The sequence below is a fragment of the Mobula hypostoma genome, chromosome 10 (genome assembly GCF_963921235.1).
Source record: "Mobula hypostoma chromosome 10, sMobHyp1.1, whole genome shotgun sequence".
NCBI classification, from domain to species: domain Eukaryota; kingdom Metazoa; phylum Chordata; class Chondrichthyes; order Myliobatiformes; family Myliobatidae; genus Mobula; species Mobula hypostoma.
This window is the reverse complement of record NC_086106.1, coordinates 38998791-39025750: the sequence shown is the minus strand read 5'-3', so window position 1 is coordinate 39025750 and position 26960 is coordinate 38998791. Positions and strand designations below refer to the sequence as shown.

Here is a 26960-nt window from a genome sequence, read left to right as displayed (position 1 = left end):
GTATTTGTAATCCTCCACCATGTCCACACTGACCCCCTGGATGGAAACAGGGGTCACCGGTACCTTAGCTATTGGAGGATTTGCAATTCCTGGGTTTCTCTCTCATTGCAAGTAACTGGGCAACTTAATAACAGCAAGCAATATCAGAAACTGTTAGTCTTTCAACAAAATCTGGTGGAATAAGTTGATCAAGGCTCTTACCTCAAAGGAAGCATTCCCACAATCTTTTTTTGGCCTTGCTTGGTAGTGATGCAGCAATCTGGAAGCACAGCAGAGAAGTATGATCATGTCTAGTCAATATTTAAGAAGGATGCAACTATTTTGAGGTGAAATGGGAGCTCAGTCTGCTAAGGGAGGTTAAATTGTCACATTGGGGCTGCTCCCTGTGTACGTATTCCTCAAGCTCTGACTTTTAGACAGCAACCTCAGAGCCTGGTTTGGTAACAATGACACCCCCCATTGTTACACCCTAAAGCTTCTATTGTTGGATACCAGTTGGTTAATCTTCCACTCCAGGCAGCGGGCGAAGGCCAGAAGATCCTTGAAGATGTCTGTCATCCATTCTGAAACAGACACCTATGATATTATTCAAATCTTGGGCAAGGGGACTTTTGGTGAGGTGGCAAAGTGCTGGAAGAGGAGCACTGGCCATTTTGTAGCAATTAAGATCCTCAAAAGTGATTCCTACCGTGCCCGAATCATCAAAAATGAGTTAAAGATGTTGAGAGTGTTAGGAACAGTGGATCCCGACCAATACCACATCATCCAATTCTTTGAATGTTTCCATGACGATATCAAGTCATACTTGGTGTTTGAGCTTCTAGAGCAGAACATTTTTGAGTTTCAGAAGGAGAACAACTTTGCCCTCCTCCCAGCCAGGCACATTCGGACTGTTACCACTCAAGTTTTGAGAGCCCTCCAAAAGCTGAAGGACCTGTCAATCATTCATGCTGATCTCAAGCCTGAGAACATCATGATCATTGATCAGAAGCGGTTCCCCTTCCGTGTAAAACTGATTGATTTTGGATCGGCAAGCATATTTCACGAGGTGCGGTATGTCAAAGGTAGGAAGGTGTGCTTTGTCCGTATTATTGACTTCAATTTAAATGGGAAAATGGCTGGACTACCAACCAGAGCCATGCCAACTGTTCACAGAACCAAGAAAGGATTTCCGCATGCTTTCTCTCAAAACCAACTTGCCCTTAGATAGTGCCATTAACAGAGTGAAAGGTCATAAGACATTTCACAGGAACCTCATCAGATATAACAATAAGCAAGCAATGTAAAGAAATATTCACACATTGAGAAAACCCAGTCACAGATGTAGGTTTGAAGGAAAATATTACTGGATCATATAAGAGGGAGTTGGAAAGGCTAAGAGAGGTAATTCCAGAGCTCAGAGTCATGGTTATTACAGCCATGCCCATAAGTAATGGAATAATCAAATTTAAGGATACTGAAGGGTCAGAATATGAGGAAAACAGAGGTCTCTGTGGATTGTAGGGCCCCTAGAGATGGGAAGGATGCAGGCACTAGGTGATGTGAAAACTCCAGTGAGAACAGTAAATATTAGACTTGATCCATCCTCAGTGTCAATATCAGCCTACTTCATTTCCCTATCTCCCTCAGTAGATCCTTCTATCCCAGTCTCTCCTTCCTCGATCAATAAAACTAATCGAGACAGAGTGATTCAGCACAGAAACAGGTCATTTGGACCACCACATTGACACTGGCCATCAAGTACTCATCTACACTGAACCCAAGTACATGTACTTGGTTGGTAGCTTGGTGATTCAAGTGCTTGTTCAGATGTTTTTCAAATGTAGAATTACGCTTTGAGTTACAACTCTACCTAATGAAAGACAAGGTAACCTGTATGTTAGACCTTGTCCAGGAAGTGGTCCAATGGGTTTATGCAGGATTTTTACCCAAGTGAAATTGAGAAGTGTGTTGGCTCAGGATGGGGGCTGAGCTATCGGTCATATGCTCAGAGTGAGTAGAGGATATGTTTCTTTACCAGTGGGAAAAGTTTGCAACTGAGTTAGAAGAATGGGAAGAGAGAAAGATGGGACGTTTTACAAGAGAGCATTGCTGGTGAATTGATGAATATGGTAAGATGAGGGAGTGGGAAGAGTTTCATAGTGTTTTCATAATATGGGAAGGTCAAGGGAGGAATAGTTTGGGATTGAGGTATGACTGTGGTGGTGGTGTAAGAATATTTTTAGATTGTTGTCACAGAGGACAGTGTGTGCAGTGGCTCTTCTTCCCTCCACCAAGGGAGGGAAGGAGGCTACTATACCTATTGCCGGTTTAAAATTCAGCTTGTCAGGGAATTTAGAATAACAGAATGTGTTCACAGTGGTTTCCTGGTGGACAGTGCCCTAAGTGGTTGCATCATGGCCTGCTATGGAAACACAATGCTCAGGAACAGAAAAGTATGTACAGAGTGGTGGTCCAACACAGACGAAGCCTCCCCCACCAATGAGAATGCTTACATGGAGTGCTACCATAAAAGAGCAACGGCCATCACCAAAGAACGCACCATCCAGGACATGCCTGGATATCTGTTTCCTCTGCTGCTTTCAGGCAGGAGGTACAAAAGGTTTAGGCTCCACTCCGCCATGTTCAGGAACGGTTCTTAGTTTATAGCTATCAGGCTCCTGAACTGGCATGGATAGCTTCACTCTCCACCACTCAGAGCTGACTCCACAATACCTACAAGACACCTTCACTTTCAACTCTTGTTCTCACTATTATTTTTTATTTGTAGTTTGTCTTCTTTTGAACATTGATTGTTTCTCAGTCTTTGTTTTGATGTAGTCTTTTGAAAAAATCTGTAGTAGTTCTCTTTTTCCTGTAAATGCCTGCAAAAAATGGATCTCAAGGTAGTACAAGGTAACATATAAGTACTTTGATAATAAATTTACTTTGTACTTTTACTCTAGTCTGTGAATCTCTGAAATAGTAATGGAACCAGCAGAGATATTCCAGGCAGGGACAGTGCAATGCAACTTTAGCCCAGCCTGATGCAACCCAACTTCCTGTCAAAAATATCTTGTCATAAAGTGGCACTGCTCAGAAACAGGCCATTCAGCTCCCTGAAGCTATACTGACCATCACTTATATTATTTCTACAATAATGCCATTTTATTTTACCTACTTTCACTTCAACTCCTCTTAATTACCCATACCCTAGGGGTGACATACAGTGACCATTCAACCCAGCAACCCTTCGGAGTGTGTTGGGTGCAGACTGGCCGTGGCCAGGTACCCGAGAAGACGTTGGGCTGGTCAATAGCTGCCAACTCTGGAAGCCCAGCTTTGAAAGGCTGAGCCCACTGTGTGCCTACTCATAGCCACCAGGCAGCTGATTGTGCAAGAGAAGATCTGCAGATGCTGGAAATCTGGAGCAACACACACAAAATGCTGCAGGGACTCAGCAGTTCAGGCAGCATCTATGGAGGGGAATAAGCAGTCAAGGTTTCGGGTTGATACCCTTCATCAGATCTCGAATTCAATGTTTACGAGAAGCTTGGATAGGTACATGGATAGTAGGGGTATGGAGGGCTATGGTCCTGGTGCAGGTTGACAGGAGTAAGCAGTTTAAATGGTTTCAGCATGGACTAGATGGGCTGAAAGGCCTGTTTCTGTGCTGTACTTCTCTATGACCCCATTATTATAGTCAATAATTTGGAACTATTGACTATAAATAGAATAAACTTTGAATACCGTAGGAAGCACAGGAGCCTGAAACCCACACTCAATGTCTTTGGAGCTGCTTCTTCCCATCAGATTACATTTCCACAAACATCAGCTCACTGTTTCTGTATTGTACTGTTAATTTAAGTTTTATTGTAATGTATAGTAGTTTTTCATGTTTTGCACTACCCTGCTGCCACAAAAACAAAGAATGTCACGGCATTGCAGTGACTTTGATTACTGTAGTCACTTCGGGGGGGAGGGGAAGAAAGGTTTTGGTCTGTATAGTTCTCAGGGTCTGTGTACTGTGAGCAAGGCCAGCATTTATTGACCATCCCCAACTGCCCCTGAAGAAGCAGGATTGGGCTCTCTCCCTGAACCACCCCAACCCTTCTGGTGAAGGTGTTCCTGAGGCGTTGCTGCAGAGGGAGTTGCAGGATTTAGACCAGGCAATGACAGAAGAAAAGTTGTATACTCCCAAACCAGGATGGTGTGTGACCCAGTTCTTTTCTCACTGCTGCCATCGGGCAGCAGGTACAGGAGCCTCAAGACTCACATCAGCAGGTTCAGGAACAGTTATTACCCCTCAGCCATCAGGTTCCTGAGCCAGTGTGGATAACTTCACTCACCCCAACACTGAACTGGTCCCACAACCTATGGACTCAATTTCAAAGACTCTACAACTCATCTTCTCAGTATTATTTACTAATTTATTATTATTATTAGTTTTTTTTGTATTTTCTGTTTGCCTCTTTTGCACTTCAGCCTTTGTGTGTCAATTTCCATTGATTCCATCGTGTTTCTTTATTCTACTGTAAATGAAGAAGAAGAAAGCCCTTAACTCCGAGTGGAATCATCGGGACGCTGTCATGACAGCGCTTTTTATAGCAGGCGTTCTCATTTTTATGAGGCCGAGTTGCTAGCTCGACGCTCAATCCAGCACGGATGGAAAGCATGCAAGGGAGCCGGCTGGATTTGAACTCGGAAGCCTTCGCTCCGAAGTCCAGCGCTGATGCCAGTACGCCACCAGCCGGCGATTCTACTGTAAATGCCTGGTCAGAAATAAATCTGAAGATAGTGCATGGTGATACATATGCAATTTGATAATAAGTTTACTGGGAACTTTGGCTAGAAAGTTGTATGTTGGAGCGCTTCCTTGCACCTGTTGCCTTTGTCCTTCTTGGAGGTTTGGGAATGTCCTGGGCAGTTCAGTCTGTAGCTGGTACACACTACACCAGTGTTGGAGGGATGAATGCTCAGGATAGTTGACGTGGTGCCAACCAAGTGGGTGGCTTTGTTTTGGTTGGCGTCAAGCTTGCTGAGAGTTGCTGAGAGCTGCACATATACAGAACAATGTAAAGCATTCCGTCACATTCCTGACGTGCCTCGTAAATGGGGGTGGTAGGAGGTGAGTCCCTCACTGCAGAATACCCAGCCTCTTGCCCTCCCTGCTCTTGTAGGGGTGCCATTGTTGTGATAGTTTCTGTTGATATTGTGGTCAGTGGGGTTTCCCAGTTTATTTATGGTGGCAATCTTACAGAGGTATACAAAGTGAAGATGGGTGAATGCTTGCTGGCTTTTCCCCTCAGGTTGGGTCAGACTGGAACCAGAGAATCGGAAACAGGTTTAATATCACGGGCGTATGTCATGAAATTTGTTAACTTTGTGGCAGCAGCACAATGCAGTACTGATAAATACAGAAAAAAACAATTACAGTAAATATATATGCATATTAAATAGTTAAAATAAGTCATGCAAAAACAAAAATAAAGTAAGCAGTGAGGTCGTGTTCATGGGTTCAATGTCTATTTAGGAATCGGATGGCAGAGGGGAAGAAACTGTTCCTGAGTCACTGAGCATGTGACTTTAGGCTTCTGTACCTCCTTCCCGATGGAAACAATGAGAAGAGGGCATGTCCTGGATGGCAAGGGTCCTTAATAATGGACGCCACCTTTCTGAGGCACTGCTCCTTGGATACTGAGGAGGCTAGTGCCCATGATAGAGCTAACTAATTGTGCCACCGTGCAGTTTACTTTGATCCTGTGCAGTGATCCCCCTCCCCAACTGCCTCCACACCAGACAGTGATGTAGCCAGTCTCAATGCTCTCCATGGTACATCTGTAGAAGTTTTCCAGTGTTTTAGGTGATAAATCAAATCTATTCAAACTTCTAATGAAATATAGCCATTGTTTTGCCTTCTTTATAGCCGCTTTGATATGTTGGGACCAGGTTAGGTCCTCAGAGATCTTGACACCCAGGAGCTAGAAATTGCTCTTTTCTGATCCCTCTATGAGGATCGTCTTACCCTTCCTGAAGTCCACAATCAGCTATTTGGACTTACTGACGTTGAGTACAAGGTTGTTGCTGTGACACCACTCAGCTAGCTGGTATATCTCGCTCCTGTACGGCCTCTCGTCACCATCTGTTATAGGGTTACAGTAAAAGGTGAAATAATTAAGGGGAATTTAGGGGGGGATGTCTTCATGCAGAAGAGAGTGGTGTGGGTGTGGAACGAGCTGCCAGCACAAGTGATAGATGTGGGTTGAATTGTAACATTGAAGAAAAGTTTTGATAGGTATGTGGATGGGAAGTATTTGAAGCAATATGATCTGTGTGCACGTAGATGAGACCGGGCAGAAAATCGACCCAGCATTGTGTAGATAAGCTGAAGGATCTGGTTCTGTGCTCTAATGCTCTAAGACTAATTCTGTGATGGCACTGCCACTGAAAGCTACTGGTAGATGGTTGGACTCTTGTTGGAGACGGTCATCATGAAGTGCATTTGTGCTTCCAGCTTATCTGTCTTTGCCAGAATTCTGTCTTGGTCTCTGCATGTTGGTTCCACTCTCTGTGGAAGTGCAGAACTGAAGAGAACATTGTTAAACACCCCAGTTTAGACTGGTGAAGATATTGGGCCAAGGTCCCTGTCCTGAGGAACAGCTGCAGGGTGACCTGCGCAGTTTGACGGGCAGCCAACAAGAACTGGTTTATTATTGTTACACGTACTGTGAAGAGTTTTGATTTGTACACCATTGGGACAGACTATTACGTACATCAAGGTGGTCCATAGAAAGTGCAGGGACCACAGTATGGAAAATCTTATAACAGCCGAATAGAAGCTGTCCTTGAGCCTGGCATTGTGTTGTCAATCTTTTGTCATTTGGAGGTTTTGGGGGAGGGGAGAATGCCCAGGATGGAAAAGGTCTTTGACTACATTGGCTGAGGCAGTGGGAGGTGTATTCAGAGTTATTGGAGGGGAGACAGGCTTGAGTGATGGACCGAGCTGCGTTCACAATTTGTAGTCCTGGGCAGAGTTATTGCCAAACCATTCGGAAGCATTAACTGCTTCTCTGTCCACAGATTCTGCCTGACCTACTGAGTACTTCCAACAGTTTCTGTTTTCACCTCTGACATGGACTATGATCCTGTGCCTTTTTCATTACATTGTTTAGTGTGATGCCTTCCCTTATTGCCCTGGCTTGTGTATCACTTTGACAGCCAGATCTCAACATCTACGTTTGACTCCGACTAGTGGAGGCCATCATGCTAAAAGTTCTGAACACAAGCTGCAGAATGGTGTCATCTACTGAAAGTTCTGTACACAAGTTGCTGTTTAAACAATTCAAAACACAGACAGCAAAGGTTCAGAACAGGGCCCATGTCACATTGCATTTCTGCATTTTGGCTGTCACAGTATTTTTATTTTCTAGGATTAGTTACCATGAACAAAACCAAGAGTTATGAATAGGCAATAAATCCTGGTTTTGTTAATGGTAACTAATCCCAGAAAATATAATACTGTGACAGTGAAAATGCAGAAATGCTATTTAATTGTTTTTGGTTAAGTTTACAAGACATTAATATAGTGATCATGAAACTTGAAGCCAACAGGAAATAAAATGATTAAAGATACAAAAGTTTGAAGCAACTCATTCACTGACCCACTTTGAGTGGATAAAACTTTATCAAGATGGGGAGGTATTTGTGAGCGTTAAGTAAAGAGTCACCTTTTACACAGATTGAGTGGAAAGTAATAGTGAGAGATGATAGGGTGTGGCTCTAACATTTAGAAAGAGAGTGGGTTTAGTCCAACTAACCAATCTCTAGTGCAGTCATGTCCACCCTGTGGAGACACAAGTGACCGCTGATGCTAGAAACTGGACGCACACACATCCTCCGTCCACTGGGTCCCCTCCAGTGTAGAGTGCCCTCCTGCTTCAAAACATCCACCATTGTCCCTGTACTTAAAAAGACCAAGGTAACATGTCAGAACAACTGGCGTCCTGTTGCACTCACCTCAATAATAAGCAAATGATTTGAGAGGCTGGTCAAGGATTACATCTGCAGCATGTGACCACCCACACTGGAACCCTACAACTCACCTACCGACACAACCAATCAACAGATGATGCAATTGCCACTGCTCTACACACTTTATACACTTGCGAAAGAAGGATGTTCATGTGAGAATGCTGTTCTTGGACTACAGTTCAGCATTCAACACCATAATTCCCTCCAGGCTCGACAAGAAGCTCAGAGACCTCGGCCTTCACCCTGCCTTGTGTAACTGGATTCTGGACTCCCTGTCAGATCACCAGCAGGTGGTAAGAGTGGGCTCCCGCAGCTCTGCCCCTCAACACAAGAGCTCCCAGAGCTGAGTCCTGAGTCCCCTCCTTTACTCTTTGTATACCCATGACTGTGTCACCAGCCACAGCTCCAAATCTGCTAATTAAATTTGCAGTTGGTACTATATTAATTGGCCTTATCTCAAATAATGACGAGGAAGCCCACAGAGAAGAATTCATCACCTTGACACAATGGTGTGAAGAAAACAACGATGCAAAAACAAAGGAGCTGGTTGTGGATTACAGGAGAAATGGAATCAGGCTAGCCCCTATTGACATCAATGGATCTGGGGTTGAGAGGGTGAACAGCTTTAAGTTCCTCAGCACAAACATCACCGAGGACCTCACTTGGTTTGTACATATTGGCTGTGTGGAGAGAAAAAGCACAACAGCACCTCTTTCACCTCAGACGGTTGAAGAAGCTCGGCATGAGTCCCCACATCCTAAGAACTTTCTGCAGGGCCACAATTGAAAGCATGCTGACTGGCTGTATCATGCCTGTACAGGAACTGTACTTCATCAATCGCAGGACTGATTGAGTGAGTGATGCGGACAGCCCAGCGCATCTGTGGATGTGAACTTCCCACTTTTCAGGGCATTTACAAGGACAGGTGTGTAAAAAGGGCCCGAAGGATCATTGGGAACCTGAGTCATCCCAACTACTACCATCTATTCCAGCTACTACCATCCAGGAAATGGTACCGCAGCATAAAGGCCAGGACCAGTAGGCTCCGGGACAGCTTCTTCCACCAGACCATCTGATTAATTCACACTGACACAATTGTACTTCAAAGTATATTGACTATTCTGTTGTAGATCTTACTGTACATACTATATTACAAATTACTATAATTTACACATTGCATATTCAGATGGAGACATAATGTAAAGATTTTTACTCCTTATGTATGTGAAAGATATGAGAAATAAAGTCAATTCAATTCAATCCTCTCACTCTTCCCATCTCCACTCCCCACCTCCATCCTTTTGTTCCATGCCCCCCCTTCCTCTCCCAGCAGATCTCATCCACTGTAGCTCCTTGTTCCCTCCACCCCTCACCTCCCGTCTCTTTCTCTGCTCTTCCCCTCTCCATCTTCCCAGCACCTCAATTGGATCCTTGCAGTCTCTTCCTTTTATCTCAACTCCCCTCTATCTCCTGTCACGATGAAGGCTTTGACTGTCCAGTTGCTTCTGACTTGCTGAGCTCCTTGTTTGTCTTCCATATCATTTCTACATTGTGGTGGATGGATCTGCACACAGTGTTTCAACTTCTAACCCTGCAATTTTTTCCATAACTATCCCCGACAGCAATCAGAAATCTATTGAGCTGTGATTTGAATAAGCCTTCGCAGACCCCGGTCACGGAATCTCAGACCCCGGTCACGGAATCTCAGGACCCGTTCACGGAATCTCAGGTCCCGGACACGGAATCTCAGGTCCCGGTCACGGAATCTCAGGTCCCGGACACGGAATCTCAGTCCCCGGTCACGGAATCTCAGATTCACCGCCTCGGAGAGGAGAAATTTCTCCTCATCCAAGTCCTAAACTCTTTATCTCAGCCAGACTGACTCATAGGTACAGCTCTCCCCACTACTGAGGACATCTACAAGAGGCAATTTTTCGGGAAGGTGACACTCATCATCAGAGACCCCTGCTGTCCAGGCCATGTCCTCCTCTTGGTGCTGCCGCAAGGCAGGAGGTACAGAAGCCTGAAGACAGCAACAGCAGCTCCTGTCGGTCTTGAACCAACCTGAAAAGCCCTAACTTTACTTGGATGATATTCAAAGTTCAAAGTAAATTTATTATCAAAGTAGATATATGTTACCATATACAAACCTGCGATTCATTTTCTTGTGGGCATACTCAGTGAACCTAATAACCATAATAGAATCAATGAAAGACTGTACCAACTGGGCAAACAAACAGCGCAAAAGACACAGACTGTGCAAATACGAAAAGAAAGAAAAGTTATAATAATAAATAAATAAGCTATAAATATAGAGAACATAAGATAAAGAATCACTGAAAGTGAATCCATAGGTTATGGGAACATTTGAGTCATGGGACGAGTGAATTTGAGTGAAGTTATCCGCTCTGGTTCAGGAGCCTGGTGGTTGACCTGGGTGGTGTGAGTCCTTGATGATGGATGCTTTCCTGTGACAATGCTCTGTGTAGGTGTGCTCAATGGTAGGGAGGGCTTTACCTGTGACGGACTGGGCCATATTAATCATTTTGTGTAGGATTTTTCATTTGAGGGCATTGGAGTTTCCATACCAGGCCATGATGTAACCAGTCAATATATGCTCCACCACTCATCTATAGAAGTTTGTCAAAGTTTTAGATGCCATGCCGAACCACCACAAACTTTGAAGGAAGTAGAGGTGCTGCCGTGCTTTCTTCATAATTGCACTTACCTGCTGGGCTCAGGACAGATCCTCTGAAATGACAACATTGAGGAATTTAAAGTTGCTCATCCTCTCCACCTCTGATCCCACAATGAGGATTGGCTCATGGACCTCTGGTTTCCTCCTCCTGAAGTCAATAATCAGCTCTTTGGCCTTGCTGACATTGAGTTGCGGCACCACTCAACCAGATTTTCAATCTCCTTCCAATATGCTGATTCATCACCACCTTTGATTCGGTCTACAAAGTGGTGTCGCCAGTTAACTTAAATATGGCATTGGAGCTGTAGTTAGCCACATGGTTTAAAGCAAGTAGATCAGGGGGCTGAGCACACATCCTTGTGGTGCACCTGTGCTGATGGAGATCTTGTTGTCAAATCAAACTGACCAGGGTCCGCAAGTGAGGAAATTGAGAATTCAATTCCACAAGGAGGTATTGAGGTCACCATCCTGAAGGTTATTGATTAGATTGGAGGGGATGATAGTATTAAATATCGAGTTGTAGTTGATAAAGAGCATCCTGATGCATGCACCTTTGCTGTCCAGTTGACCCATGGAAGAGCCAACGAAATGACATCCTTTTTTCTCTCTCAACTTGCACTGATATTGTTGTTTATTTTGTTGTCGAAGTTTAGCATAATTTAATAATAGTTCATTGCACTCTCCTATCAGATTCCTTCTATCTCTTGCACATATCACCTCCCAAATTCTTATTTCATTTCCCTCCCCTCAAACCCACCCACCCTTCCCCTCAACTGGCTTCACCTATTGCCTGCCAGTTTGTACTCCTACCCCTCCCCACCCCACCACCAAGAAGGGGGGACCTGCTCCTTTCCTCCCCAGTCCATATGAAGGGTCTCGGCCCAAAACATCGATTGTGTATTCCTCTCCATAGATGCTGCCTGCTCTGCTGTGTTCCTTCAGCATTTTGTGTGAATTGCATAGTTTATGTTACCTTACCTCAATCATGTTGCGTGCTAATTGTCATGACATTTATACCTTGTGCATTAGGGTTTTGAAAATAAAACTTTTTTTCTCATCTGGGCGGCCCTGACCGGGGACAACACCCTCAGGACTCAGCCTGTGAGAAGTTTGTTGGGATCTCCCCCTTTCCCTCATCACTGACCTGTTCTTTCCGCCTTCCTGCAGAACCTTACATCCAGTCCAGGTTTTACCGCTCGCCTGAGATTCTCCTTGGCCTTCCCTTCTGTGAGAAGGTGGACATGTGGTCACTGGGCTGTGTCATGGCTGAGCTGCACCTGGGCTGGCCCCTCTACCCTGGCAACAGTGAGTACGACCAGATCCGCTACATCGTGGAAACGCAGGGGCTCCCGAAGGACCAGCTGCTCAACGCAGCCACCAAGGCGTGCCAGTTCTTCCGCCGCTGCCCATGCCAGCACGCTGGCTCCCAGTGGCAGCTCAAGGGGGTCTCCGACTATCAGGCAGAGACCATGGTGCAGCCTATGGAGAGGAGGAAGTACATGCTCAAATCGCTGGACCAGCTGGAGACCATCCACATCACCAAGAACGCCTTCGCGGACGATGAGGTCATCGCCGAGTTCCACGATCGCAAGAACATGGTGGAGCTCATCAAGAGGATGTTAACCCTGGACTCCCATGAGAGGATCACCCCCAGCGCCGCCCTCAAGCATCCCTTCGTCACCATCCAGCAGCTCAAAATGACCCACGAGCACACCAAGTACTACGACCTGTCTGTGCAGGCACTCAATGCGGCCCTCAATGGTGACAGACGGGTCCTGGCCGAGCAACGTTATTACAGCGCGGCCAACGAGACTTACTGCACCAGCTCTGATTACTACGAGTGCAGGCAGGCCCACCATATCCCTAGCGTTGCCTCGATGCAGAGGGCAATTGACAAGATGGATAGCTTGACTATTGAGGAGCCGGGACAGGAGTTTGGCGTCAGCATGTGGGCCGAGGGAGCAGGTAACGTGGGGTATCTGCCTTCTACCTCTCGGGCGGGCAATCCCAGCTGCCTGTCCCATTCGTACCACCATGCAGCCTGCTTCAGGTCCAAACACCCCACACAGCGGCACAGGAATGAGTCGGTTGCGGGTTACCATGGCAGCTGGTGTGGACTGAAGCAGCAGAAGGCCCCCCACCATTCCATGTCAGATCCGACATTCAGCAATGTGATCCTGCTTGGACAGGAACCCACCCCAGAGATCTCCAGTTGGCAGGAGGAAGATGTGGAGGCCATCTTCCCGGCATCTTCTTTCCTGGCGCAAGAGGCAAAGAGAGTTGAGGAGATTATGGTCCATAAAAAACCTTTAGATCCTGAGGTAAGGTCCTGATGGTTTAATCACACAGCCTTGCCACACCAAGACAAGAAAGCAGAGCGTCTTAACTGACCCTCCGATTGCCTTCATTAACCCATTTGGTCTCACTCTATCTAAGATATTCCCTTCATTCTATCCATTCCTCGTTCTCACTTACTGAAAACTCTTTCCCAGTCCTGACAATGGATACCAGAACTGAAACGCTGACTCCGTTTCTCTCTCCACAGATGCTGCCTGGCCTGTCAAGTGTTCTGGCACTATCTGTTTTGATTCCTGTTTCTATTTCCACAGTGGTACTCAGACTCAGTGGGGTGAAGGGCCTGTTTGTGTGCTCAGTAACAATTTGACAATGTTTTAATTTTAGAGATACAGTGTGAAACAGGCCTTTCCAGCCCAACGAGCCCAATGGCCCAGCAACCCCTGATTTAACACTAGTCTAAACACAGGACGATTTACAATGACCAATTAAGCTACTAACCAGTATGTCTTTGGACTGTGGGAGAAAACCAGAGCACCCGGAGGAAACCCATGTGGTCACAGGGAGAACACACAAACTCCTTACAGACGGAACCGGAATTTAACTCCAAACCTCGGAGTGCCCCAAGCATTAATAGCATCACAGTAACCGCCAGGGCCGGCTGTTGGCGCAATGGCATCAGCGCCGGACTCCGGAGCGAAGGCTCCCGAGTTCAAATCCAAGTTGGGTCACCCCCCCGAGCACGCTTTCCATCCATGCTGGGTTGAGCGGCGAGTTAGCCACTCGGCCTCATTAAAAAAAAAAGGGTCGAGTCAGGAACGTTCATATCGTGACCCGGTTAATCCGAAAGGAGACCAATCCTGACACTGCGTGCCAGACAAGAATGACTGACTGTCTGGTGCAACACGCTAAAAAAAATCTAACCGCCATGCTACAGTGGTATTGAATACTTATCATAAACATACAAGTTATCAATGCCTCTCTTTTAAATGAATGACCCCAAACCAATCCCATCTGTCAGAATCTCCCCGATCCCTTTCACCGGTTTTGATGTTGAACATGCTTTCAGACTTGCATTCAAAGCAGTCTCCATTTCTTCACCGGACCTTGGAAGAAAAACAGAAAAATCCTGTAAGCACTCAGCAAGTAATTCAGCACCTGTGGAAATAAATACGGAGCTGATGTTTCACGTTGAAGACCCTCTGTTATTATTATTTCCAGCATTACTTCCTTCTCCATGGAGGCTGCCTGACCTGCTGAGTGCTCCCAGCAGTTACAGTTTTTATTTCAGATTTACAGCATCTGCAGGCTATGATTCTCATTGTTTAGACTTAGGACTTTCTGCCCTGGATCCAGCTCAGACATAACTTCATGATCTATATGGAGATTTGAGATCCCTGCTGTTTGAGAGATCCTTAATTATTCCGACCTTTCAGTCAGTCTGGATGTTATGAAGCATGAGAATGTGTTTCATACAATCCTGATTTATGAGGTTTGCAGTCAGAGTAGATAGAAGTGGGGGTGAAAGCAAATCCTTCGGAATAACAGAATCAGAGTCAGGTTTAATATCACCGGCATGTTGTAATGAAGCAGCAGCACACTGAAATACAGAATGAATTTCAGTAAGAAATATAAAAGTTAAATTAAATAAGTAGTGCAAAAAGGGAGAAAAAGAGCAGTGAGGTTCAGTGTCCATTCAGAAATCGGATGGCAGAGCGGGAGAAGCTGTTCCTGAATCGCTGAGTGTGTGCCTTCAGGCTCCTGTACCTCCTCCCTGACAGTGGCAATGAGACCAAGGCATGCCCTTAATGATGGATGGCGCTTTTCTGAGACTTCACTCCTTGAAGATATCCTGGCTAGTGCCCACGATGGAACTAACTCCAACACCAACACCCATCTACTGTCACCAAACTCATAGTTCCCTTACCTACATGGCTCGCTTCTACCTACCCAAGTTCCATAAACTGGGCTGTCCTGTCGGGGTAGGCCAATTGTTTCTGCCTGCTCCTGCCCCACTGTACCCGTGTTCTCGTATATCGATTGCATTCTGTACCGCTTGGTACAGTTTCTTCCCACCTACATCTGCAACACTTTTCATGCCCTCAATCTCCTCAGTAACTTTTCAATTCCCTAGCCCCGACCACCTCATTGTCACCATGGATGTCTCTATACAGTTGTATTCCCCCATTAGGAAGGCCTCAAAGCTCTCCATTTCTTTCTTGACAAAAGAAGCAACTAATCCCCTTCCACCACCATCCTCCTTCTTCTGACAGAATTGGTCCTCACCCTGAACAACTTTTCCTTCAGCTCCTCCCACTTTCTCCAAACTTGAGGGGTAGCCATGGGCACTCGCATGGGCCCCAGCTATACCTGCTTCTTCATTGCCTTCGCAGAAGTGTCCATGTTCGACACCTTCCCTAATTATACTGCCCAACTCTTCCTCCGCTACACTGATGACTGCATTGCTGCCACTTCAGACACCCGCGCTGAGATAAGTCATTTTATCAACTTCCACCCTGCACTTTAATTCAGTTGGTCTATTTCTGACACCTCCCTCCCCTTTCTTGCTCTCTGTATCCATCTCTGGAGACAAACTGTCGACCAACATCTTTTATAAGCCTACTGATTTCCACAGTTATCTTGACTATATCTTTTCCTACCACCTCCTGTAAAAATGCTATTTCTTTTTCTCAATTTTTTTGCCTCTGCTGCATCTGTTACTTGGATGTGACTTTCTGTTCAGAGAATTGAAAATACAGGTGGACTAAGATGTTAACTGTCCTGTGCTATCACCAGTGGGATCATCAGTTGATCTGCCACCTGTCTTCAGGAGTTTCGGCCCACTTATGATCAAGACTCCCTGGAGGTGGTGGGCCAGCAGTGCTAAAGCACCACCTCCCACTGGTGAGCTTAAAAACTTGGCATCTGCCTCTATCAGAGTTGTTGGTCACTTCCATCCAACAGATAGTCTGCTCTTCAGGTGTCTGTGCAACTACTGAAGGGTTTGCAAGATATGTATACACTGTCTGACTATCTGCCCCTCTGGACATACTTGGTCCACACCCATGCTGATCCTTTCTCTGCTGCCTCAGCTACAGCCCTGCTGGTTGACTTGATCTCTCTTCTAGTGAAGCCAAGGTCACGCAGCCACTTCTGGAGAGTGAACACAATAAACCACGGCAGCCTAATTCAAATGGATAGCATGATACCTTCCACCCTCTGTCTCTGCACTCTGATCTTAATTCTGCATACTTGGTTAACTTGCGCTCATGGGCTTCATCGATGTTGTCTTCCCAGGAGACTGTGAGTTTAGCAATAACCACTTCTCTACTGGTGTCAGACCATACGATTATATCTGGACGCAATGTGGTGAAAGCTATTTGCTCCGGGAAACTGCCTTTCCCATCCAGTCGGCCTTGACTCCCCAATCAATGGCTGAAGAAAGTATGCTTGATCGTGAGCCTGCGCTGTACACCCTTGACTTGGAGCCTTCTTTCACAAATGATATGCGATGTTCTGTGCAGCATGGGGTATCTGTTACTAGGACGTGACTTTCTGTTCAGAGATATCCTTTTTCAAAGAACAGTTTTGTGTGCAGTTTTGGGCTCCTTATTTTAGAAAGGATACGCTGATATTGGGAAAGGGTTCAGAGAAGATTCACAAGAATGATTCCAGGAATAAAAGGGTTACCTATGAGGAACGTCTGGCAGCTCTTGGGCTGTATTCCCTGGAGTTCAGGAGAATGAGGGGGGATCTCATTGAAACATTCCGAGTGTTAAAAGGCCTGAACAGATTAGATATGGCAAAGTTATTTCCCATGGTAGGGAGAGTCTAGGACACGACTTCAGGATTAGAACCGAGGATAGAACATCCAATTAGAATTGAGATGCGGAGAAATTACTTTAGTCAGAGTGTGGTAAATCTGTGGAATTTGTCGCCACGAGCAGCTGTGGAGGCCAAGTCATTGGGTGTATTTAAGGCAGAGATAGATAGGTTGTTGATTAGCCATGCCATTAAAGGGTATGGGTGGAAGGCAGGGGAGCTGGGATGACTAGAAGAATTGAATCAGCCATGATTGAATGGCAGAGCAGACTCGATGGGCTGAGTGGCCTACTTCTGCTCCTATATCTTATGGTCTAACAGGGTTTCCCTTTTCCCACCATTGATGCTGCCCTCACCCACATCTCCACTGTTTCCCGAACATCCGTGTTCACATCTGCTGCCTGAACAGTGATAGATTTCCATTTGTCCCAACTACCACCGTGAGTCTCCACAACCTTCACCATCTCCAAAGAGATCCTACCACCAAACATATCTTTACTTTCCCCTCTCCATAGGAATTACTCGCTTCACCCTTCCCCACTACTCTTCCTCCCAGCATTTACCCCTGCTAGTGGCCTAAGTGCTACACCTGCTTATACACCTCCTCTCTCACCTCTGTTCAGGGCGCCAAACAGTCCTTCCAGGTGAAGCAACACTTCACCTGCGAATCTGCTTGGGTCATCTATTCTGCAGCCTCCTTTAGATTGCTGCGACCCATCATAAATTAATGAGACCGTCGTCGAGCACCTCCATTGCATTTGCCACAACCAGGATTTCTCAGTGGCTCAATATTTTAATTCATTCCCATTCCTGTTCCAATCTGACTGTCCATGGCCTCCTCTGGTGCCAAGATGAGACACTCTCAGGGTGGAGGGGAAACACCTTATATTCCATCTGGGTAGCCTCCAACCTGATGGCATGATTATCATTTTTCCTTCTAGTAAAAAAAAACTCCCTCCCCCCCTTCTTCTATTCCCCACGCTGACCTTTTTACTTCTTCTCACCTGCCTATCACTTTTCCCTGGGCCCATTCCTCATTTTCTTTCTTCTATGTCCACTCTCCTCTCTTATCAGATTCCTTCTTTTCTGGCCCTTGACCTTTCCCACCCATCTGGCTTCACCTATCACATTCCAGCTAACCTCACCCCTCCCCCACCTTTTTTTAATTCTAGCATCTTCCCCTTCCTTCTCAGTCCTGAAGAAGGGTCTCGGCCTGAAACGCTGACTTCTATATTGGGAAATGAACCTGGTCAGGTGTCAGGTCTCTCAGTAGGAGACCATTTTGGAGATAGTGATCACAATTCTATCTCCTTTCCTATAGCATTGGAGAGGGATAGGAACAGACAAGTTAGGGAAATGTTTAATTGGAGTAAGGGGAACTATGAGGCTATCAGGCAGGAACTTGAAAGCATAAATTGGAAACAGATGTTCTCAGGAAAACGTACGGAAGAAATGTGACAAACGTTCATGGGATATTTGCGTGGGGTTCTGAGTAGGTACGTTCCAATGAGACATGGAAAGGATGGTAGGGTATAAGAACAGTGGTGCACAAAGGCTGTTGTAAATCTAGTCAAGAAGAAAAGGAGAGCTTATGAAAGGTTCAAAAAAACTAGGTAATGATAGGAATCTAGAAGATTATAAGGCTAGCATGAAGGAGCTTAAGAATGAAATTAGGAGAGCCAGAAGGGGCCATGAGAAGGCCTTGGCAGACAGGATTAAGGAAAACCCCAAGGCATTCTACAAGTATGTGAAGAGCAAGAGGATAAGATGTGAGAAAATAGGACCAATGAAGTGTGACAATGGAAAAGTGTGCATGGAACCGGAAGAAATAGCGGAGGTATTTAATGAATACTTTGCTTCAGTACTCACTACGGAAAAGAATCTTGGCGATTGTAGGGATGACTTGCAGTGGACTGAAAAGCTTGAGAATGTAGATATTAAGAAAGGGGATGTGCTGGAGCTTTTGGAAAGCATCAAGTTGGATAAGTCACCAGGACCGGATTAGATGTAACCCAGGCTACTCTGGGAAGCGAGGGAGGTCATTGCTGAGCCTCTGGCAATGATCTTTGCATCATCAATGAGGCCAGGAGAGGTTCTGGAGGATTAGAGGGTTGGATGTTGTTCCCTTATTCAAGAAAGAGAGTAGGGATAGCCCAGGAAGTTATAGGCCTGTGAGTCTTACTTCAGTGGTTGGTAAGTTGATGGAGAAGATCCTGAGAGGCAGGATTTATGAACATTTGGACAGGCATAATATGATTAGGAATAGTCAGCATGGCTTTGTCAAAGGCAGGTTGTGCCTTACAAGCCTGATTGAATTTTTTGAGGATGTGACTAAACATATTGATTTAGGTAGAGCCATAGATGTAGCGTACGAGGGGTGATTGATAAGTTCGTGGCCTGAGGTAGAAGGAGTCAGTTTCAGAAAACCTAGCACATTCATTTTTCGACATAGTCCCCTCTAACATTTACACAATTAGTCCAGCAGTCATGGAGCATACGGATCTTGAACCTCCAGAAAGTGTCCACAGCAAGGGTGATTGATAAGTTTGTGGCCTAAGGTAGAAGGAGATGAGTTATTAACTGTAAACTTTCTGCATAATCACTCAAAGAGTTAAACTACATGTGCATGTAACGAGAGCTGTATAACTCATCTCCTTCTACCTTAGGCCACAAACTTATCAATCACCCCTGCTGTGGACACTTTCTGGAGGTCCAAGATCCGTATGCTCCACGACCGCTGGACTAAGTGTGTAAGTGCAGGAGGGTACTATGTTGAAAAATAAATGTGCTAGGTTTTCTAAAATTGACTCCTTCTACTGTAGGCCACGACCTTATCAATCACCCCTTGTATATGGATTTTAGCAGGGCATTTGATAAGATACCCCATGCAAGGCTTATTGAGAAAGTAAGGAGACATGGGATCCAAGGGGAAATTGCTTTGTGGATCTAGACTGGCTTGCCCACACAAGGCAAAGAGTGGTTGTAGACGGGTCATATTCTGCATGGAGGTCGGTGACCAGTGGTGTGCCTCGGGGATCTGTTCTGGGACCCCTTCTCTTTGTGATTTTTATAAATGATCTGGATGAGGAAGTGGTGGGATGGGTTAGTAAATTTGCTGATGACACAAAGGTTGGAGGTGTTGTGGATAGTGTGGAGGGCTGTCAGGGGTTACAGTGGGACATTGATAGGATGCCAATCTGGACTGAGAAGTGGCAGATGGAGTTCAACCCAGATAAGTGTGAAGTGGTTCATTTTGGTAGGTCAAATATGATGGCAGAATATAGTATTAATGGCAAGACTCTTGGCAGTATGGAGGATCAGAGGGATCTTGGGGTTCGAGTCCATAGGACACTCAAAGCTGCTACACAAGTTGACTCTGTGGTTAAGAAAGCATACGGTGCATTGCTCTTCATCAATCGTGGGATTGAGTTTAAGAGCCGCGAGGTAGTGTTGCAACTATATAGGACCCTGGTCAGACCCCACTTGGAGTACTGTGCTCAATTCTGGTCGCCTCACTATAGGAAGGACGTGGAAACCATAGGAAGGGTGCAGAAGAGACTTACAAGGATGCTGCCTGGATTGGGGAGCATACTTAATGAGAATAGATAAGTGAACTCGGCCTTTTCTCCTTGGAGCGACGGAGGATGAGAGATGACTTGATAGGGTGTACAAGATGATGAGAGGCATTGATCGTGTGGATAGGCAGAGGCTTTTCCCCAGGGCTGAAATGGCTAGCATGAGAGGGCACAGTTTTAAGGTGCTTGGAAGTAGGTACAGAGGAGATGTCAGGGGTAAGTTTTTTTTATGCAGAGAGTGGTGAGGGTGTAGAAGAGCTGCCGGCGGCAGTGGTGGAGGTGGATACAATAGGGTCTTTTAAGAGACTCCTGGATGGGTACATGGAGCTTAGAAAAATAGAGGGCTATGGGTAAAGCCTAGGTTGTTCTAAGGTAGGGACATGTTCAGCACAGCTTTGTGCTGTAGGTTTTCTATGTTTCTATTCATTTCCATTGATACTGCCTGGCATGCAGAGTACAACCAGCATTTTGTGTGTTTTACTTTGGACTTTCTCATGTTTATGATTTGGAGCTGACTGAGTTCACAACTTTCTGCAGCTTTTTTCCATTCTGTGCAGTAGTAAACCCCCGCCCCCATACCAAATCTTCTCAAACTCCAATGAAATATAGTTGCTGTTGTAGCTGCATTGATATGTTGGGCCCAGGTTAGATCCTCGGAGATCTTGACACCCAGGAACTTGAAATTGCTCACTCTCTCCACTTCTGTTCCTCCAATGAGGACGGGTGTGTGTTCCCACACCTTATCCTTTCTGAAGTCTGTAATCAGTTCTTTGGTCTTACTGAGGTTGAGTGCAAGGTTGTTGCTATGACACCACTTAACCGGCTGATCTATCTCGCTCCTGTACGCTTTCTTGTCATCATTTGAAATTCTGCCAACAATAGTTGTGTCGTCAGTAAATTTATAGATGGCATTTGAACTGTACCTAGTCACAGAGTCATGGGTGTAGAGAGAGTAGAGCAGTGGGCTAAGCACACGTCCCTGAGGTGCACCAGGGTTGATGTTATTTCCGATCTGCCCAGATTGTGGTCTTCTGGTGAGGAAGTCAAGGATCCAGATGCAGAGGGAGGTACAGAGGACCAGGTTTTGGAGCTTTTTGATCAGAATTTTAGGAATGATTGCGTTAAACACTGAGCTGTAGTCAATAAACAGCAGTCTGATGTAAGCCATGCATATGCTGCTTACATACAACCATGATGATTATGGAAAGGATGCTTAATCAAGCAATATATTTACAGTATTACTCAAATATTACTGAGATGTCAAATACACTACATTTTGTGTGTGTGTTGTTCTGGATTTCCAGCATCTGCAGAATCTCTAGTGTTTGTGCTCGACTTCAAGGTAGCATCGGGCTTCTTACCAAAGAGCCTTGGTAAAACTGGAGTCACTGGGCATCAAGTGGAAACACTCAGGTGATTGCATCAGTCCTGAAACAAGGTGTTTCTGGTTGTAGGAGCTCCACCATCCCAGACCCAGCTCACCATTATAGGAGTTCCTCAGGGCAGTGTCCTCAGCCCACATATCATCAATGCTCTCCCATCAGAAGTTCAGAAGAGGGGATATTCACTGACTGTGAAGCAGTCCATGACTATGTGCAGCTAGACCCAGGTAACATGCAGGGGCACCATGGTAGGGTGACACTATTACAGCTCAGGGCATTAGAGTTCAGAGTTCATTTCTGAAGTAATCTGTAAGGGATCTGCGTATGCTCCCTGTAAAATGTGTGTGTGTTTACTCCTGGTGTTCCAGTTTCCCTGCACAATCCGAAGACGTACCAATTAGTAGGTTCAACTGTAAATTGTCTTGTGATTAGGCTAGGGTTAAATTGGGAGCTTTTGGGTGACACAGCTCGGAAGGCCGGAAGGGCCTATTCCATGCTGAATGTAAATGAAAGAACACAGGACACAGGCATTCAGGCCACACAGGTGCCGGGAGGGGGAGGGTTGGTGGGGAACCCTCCCAGTCCAACTCCCTGCCTTTGAAGTGCATGCATCACCATCACCAGAAACCTCACCTACTGGGGCAGCTCAGAGGGGGGTGTCCCATGCAGAGTAACTAATTGAGATTTTTGATTGGAGAAAGGGTAACTTTAAGGAGATGCGAAAAGATTTAGAAGGAGTGGATTGGGACAAATTGTTTTATGGGAAGGATGTAATGGAGAAATGGAAGTCATTTAAAGGTGAAATGTTGAGGGTACAGAATCTTTATGTTCCTGTTAGGTTGAAAGGAAAGGTTAAAAGTTTGAGAGAGCCATGGTTTTCAAGGGATATTGGAAACTTGGTTTGAAAAAAGAGAGAGATCTACAATAAATATAGGCAGCATGGAGTAACTGAGGTGCTCGAGGAATATAAAGAATGTAAAAAGAATCTTAAGACAGAAATTAGAAAAGATATGAGGTCGCTTTGGCAAGTAAGGTGAAAATAAATCCCAAGGGTTTCTACCGTTATATTAATAGTTTGTTGTTGTTGTTCGTCCTTCATAGTCGAAGATGACCATGGCTTCAAAGTCAAATGGGAGATTGGTGGCTGTGGGTCCGGAGGGGACTGATGAGGCCAATCCGGGCCCTGAAGGCTCGCCCACATGTGGGACACAAGTGGGTGGGTGCTGTCGTGGCAGTGGATGCTGCTCGAGCCATGCGCACAGCATGCTTTCGTTGTGCCTCGATGATGCGCCTGACTTCAGCTGCACGGGCTCCTGTGGTGATCTTGCTGCGCCAAGCTGGACGGTCGAGGGCAAGCGTCTCCCACGTGTTGATGTCGACACCCAGGCCTTTGAGGGACGCTTTCAGGCAGTCTCTGTAACGTTTCTTCTGCCCCCCGACTGAGCGCTTGCCCTGACACAGTTCTCCGTACAGCAGCTGCTTAGGCAATCGGCTGTCTGGCATTCTGACCACAAGTCCAGCCAACCTGGCTTGGGCTTTCAGCAGGAGGGTGTAGACGCTGCAGAGCCCAGATTGTTCCAGGATTTCCGTGTCGGGGACTTTGTCCTGCCACCTGATGTGGAGGAGTCTGCGGAGACAGCTCAGGTGAAAGTGGTCGAGCTGTTTGGCGTGTCTGCTGTAGACAGTCCAGGTCTCGCTGGCGTAAAGGAGGCTGGTAAGGATCACTGCACAGTAGACCTTCAGCTTGGTGGTAAGGCTGAGTCCTCTCCGCTCCCAGACGTTCTCACGGAGTCTCCCAAAGGCGGCGCTGGCTGTTGTTGACCTCAGCGTCTATGTTCACTGCGCAAGAGAGTATGCTGCCCAGGTAGGTGAAGTTGTCGACTGCCTGGAGGTTCTGGCCCTTCACCGTGATGCGCGGCTCCTGGTTAAATTTGTACAAGGCATTGGTAAGGCCAAATTTGGAGTATTGTGTACAGTTCTGGTCACTGAATTATAGGAAAGATGTCAACAAAATACAGAGAGTACAGAGAATATTTACGAGAATGTTACCTGGGTTTCGTCTCCTAAGTTACAGAGAAAGGTTGAACAAGTTGGGTCTTTATTCTTTGGAGCGTAGAAGGTTGAGGGTGGACTTAATAGAGGTATTTAAAATTATGAGGGGGATAGATAGAGTTGACGTGGATAAGCTTTTTCCATTGAGAGTAGGGGAGATTCAAACAAGAGGACATGAGTTGAGAGTTAAGGGGCAAAAGTTTAGGGGTAACATGAGGGGAAACTTCTTTACTCAGAGTGGTAGCTGTGTGGAACGAGCTTCCAGCAGAAGTGGTTGAGGCAGGTTCGATGTTGTCGTTTAAAGTTAAATTGGATAGATATATGGACAGGAAAGGAATGGAGGGTTATGGGCTCAGTGCAGGTCGGTGGGACTAGGTGAGAGTAAGAGTTCAGCATGGAGTAGAAGGGCCGAGATGGCCTGTTTCTGTGCTGTAGTTGTTATATGGTTATATAATAGAAAACGAACAATGGACATGTAGACACAAGACTACAGATGTTTAGAATCTGGAGCAAAAGAACAAATACAGGGGTAGCTCAGAGGATGGATGTCCCATGCAGAGTGACTAATTCCTGAACCACCCCCGGCCCCCAAAAAAACTCTCACACTGACACAGACACTAAACCCATCACCAGAAACCTCACCTACGGGGGCAGCTCAGTGGATGGGTGCCCCATGCAGAGTGACTAATTCCTGAACAACTCCCCTCCCAAAACTCACAGACTGACAGAGACATTCCTAAACCCATCACCAGAAACCTCCCCTACAAGGGTAGATCTGAAGATGAGCGTCCCATATAGAGTGACTAATTCCTGAACCACCCCCTCCCCTCCAAAACCCACACAGAGACACAGACACTAAACCCATCACCAGAAACCTCACCTACAAGGGTAGATCTGAAGACGAGCGTCCCATATAGAGTGACTAATTCCTGAACCAACCCCTCCCCTAAAACTCAAGGACTTACAGAGACATTCCTAAACCCATCACCAGAGCACAAATGTTGCATATACAACGTGCATAAAATGCACACCAGTTACTCTGCTCCAACAGCTTCTCACAAACCCATGGCCTTTACTCCCAGGAAAGACAAAAGGCGGCAGGAACATGGGAACATCAGGACAACTTCTACCCCACTGCTATAGACTGTTGAATGGTTTCCTTGATGGACTCTCGACCTCGCAATCTATGTCGTTATGATCTTGCAGCATACTCTACTCGCACGGCACTTTCCCTGTCACTGTAACGCTTGATTCTGCATTATTATTGTTTTACCTTGTTCTACCTCAATGCACCATGCAATGATTTGATCTGTATGAACAGTAGCTAAGGCTAGCTTTTTTTTTCTCTGTATTTTGGTACACGTGACAATAATAAACCAATTTCAATTTCCTTCCAAACCATATATCATCCAGACTTGGAAATACTATAAATCTCTGTTTCCTAATAGTCTGGGTCTAAATTTTAGCTATTTATTGAGATGCATGGCCCTTTGAGTCGTGCCACCAGCAACCCACCAATTTAACCCTAACCTAATTACGGGACAAGTTACAATGACCAATTAACCTACCGACCGATATATCCTTGAACTGAGGGAGGAAACCAGAGCACCTGGAGAAAACTTGCATGGTCACAGAGAGGATGTGCAGACTCCTGTAGCTGACATCGGAATTGAATTACGAACACCGATGGCCCGAGCTGTAATAGCATCATGCCAACAGCTACGTTACCGTGGCGCCCAGAACTTCATCCTCAACGGAACTGTGGGCACTCCCCATCACTTCCTGAAGGATAACTATGGAGAAGTGTGGGATGTCCAAGGTTTCGAACAATTTATGATTGGATGGTAATGAGGAAGATGGGGAAGCGTTGTGTAGGGGCTAGAGTGACAGGTGGGCAGAGGTCAGAGACAGATATAGCAGGAAAACAGGCCTTTCAGCCCACCGTCAGCTGCACCTTCTATTAAAACACAGGTACAGGCCCTTCTGCCCACAATGTTGTGCTGACCCAATTAAATTAGCAATCAAATCGCCAAACTAATCTTTTCTGCCTACGCAATGTCCAGATCCTTCCACTTTCCTCACATTCATGTGCCTACCTAAACGTTTCTTGAAAGTTTCTAATGTATCTGCCACTACCACCACTCCAGGCAATGCATTCCAGGCACCCACAACTGTGTAAAAAAAAACTTGCCCTTCACATCTCCTTTACAATTACCTCCTCTCACCTTAAGTGCATGCCCTCTGGTATTAGCCATTTCAACCCCTGGGAAAAGATATTGTCTGTCTATTCTATCCATGCAGCTCTTAATCATATAAACCTCTATTAGGTCTCCCCTCAGTCTCTGCTGGTCCAGAGCAACCAACCCAAGTTTGCCCAACCTCTTGTGAAAGCATACGCCCTCTAAGCCAGGCAACATCCTGGTAAACCTCTTCTGCACCCTCTTCAAAACCTTATTACAACTGGGTGACCACAACTGCATGCAGTGCTTCAGATGCAGCGACATAACTTCCTGACTTTTCAGCTCAATGCCTCAACTAATAAAGGGAAGCCTTCTTCACCAACCTATCAAGCTGAGTAGCACTTTCAGGGAGCTATGAGCTTGGACACCAAGATCCCTCTGCTCATCAACACTATTCAACATTGTTCTCCCCAACTCCCCCACAGGTTCCCCTCTCACCTATATACTGGGAAATAATTTACAGTGGCCAATTAACCTGCTAAACTGCAAATCTCCAGGAATGAGGGAGGAAACTATAATCCCATGGGTTCTTGTTTTGTTAAGCAACCTCACGTGCAGCACCTTATCAAAGCCCTTCTGAGTATCCAGGTACACAGCATCCACCGATTCTCCTTCAGCTATCCTGCTTGTTATTTCCTTAAACTTGATTCCGATCGGAACTGTTTTCCACATATGCTGACCTCAGTCTATTTATTACTTGATCCAGAGATCGCAACCAAGTCAACAGGATTCCGAACGCTCTGACAGCTTTGACAACGAATGGTTAAACATCGGCAGCGAGACTTGGAGCCCTGATAGCACAGATTCGGTCTCCATTGAATACGAGAACATACAGCCCCGAAATAGCAACTACCAGAGTTACCTGCACATGGAAAACCATCATTAG

At 45.8% G+C, this 26960-nt stretch overlaps 1 protein-coding gene across 1 annotated transcript; it reads left to right on the top strand.

The window, feature by feature from the left end:
* The first annotated feature begins 547 nt into the window (after nt 1-547).
* LOC134352520 (homeodomain-interacting protein kinase 4-like) lies at nt 548-26960 on the top strand. The gene is made up of 3 exons (XM_063059786.1): nt 548-1064; nt 11876-13029; nt 26781-26960. The coding sequence occupies exons 1-3, from the start codon at nt 548-550 to the stop codon at nt 26958-26960; spliced, it is 1851 nt and encodes a 616-aa protein (XP_062915856.1).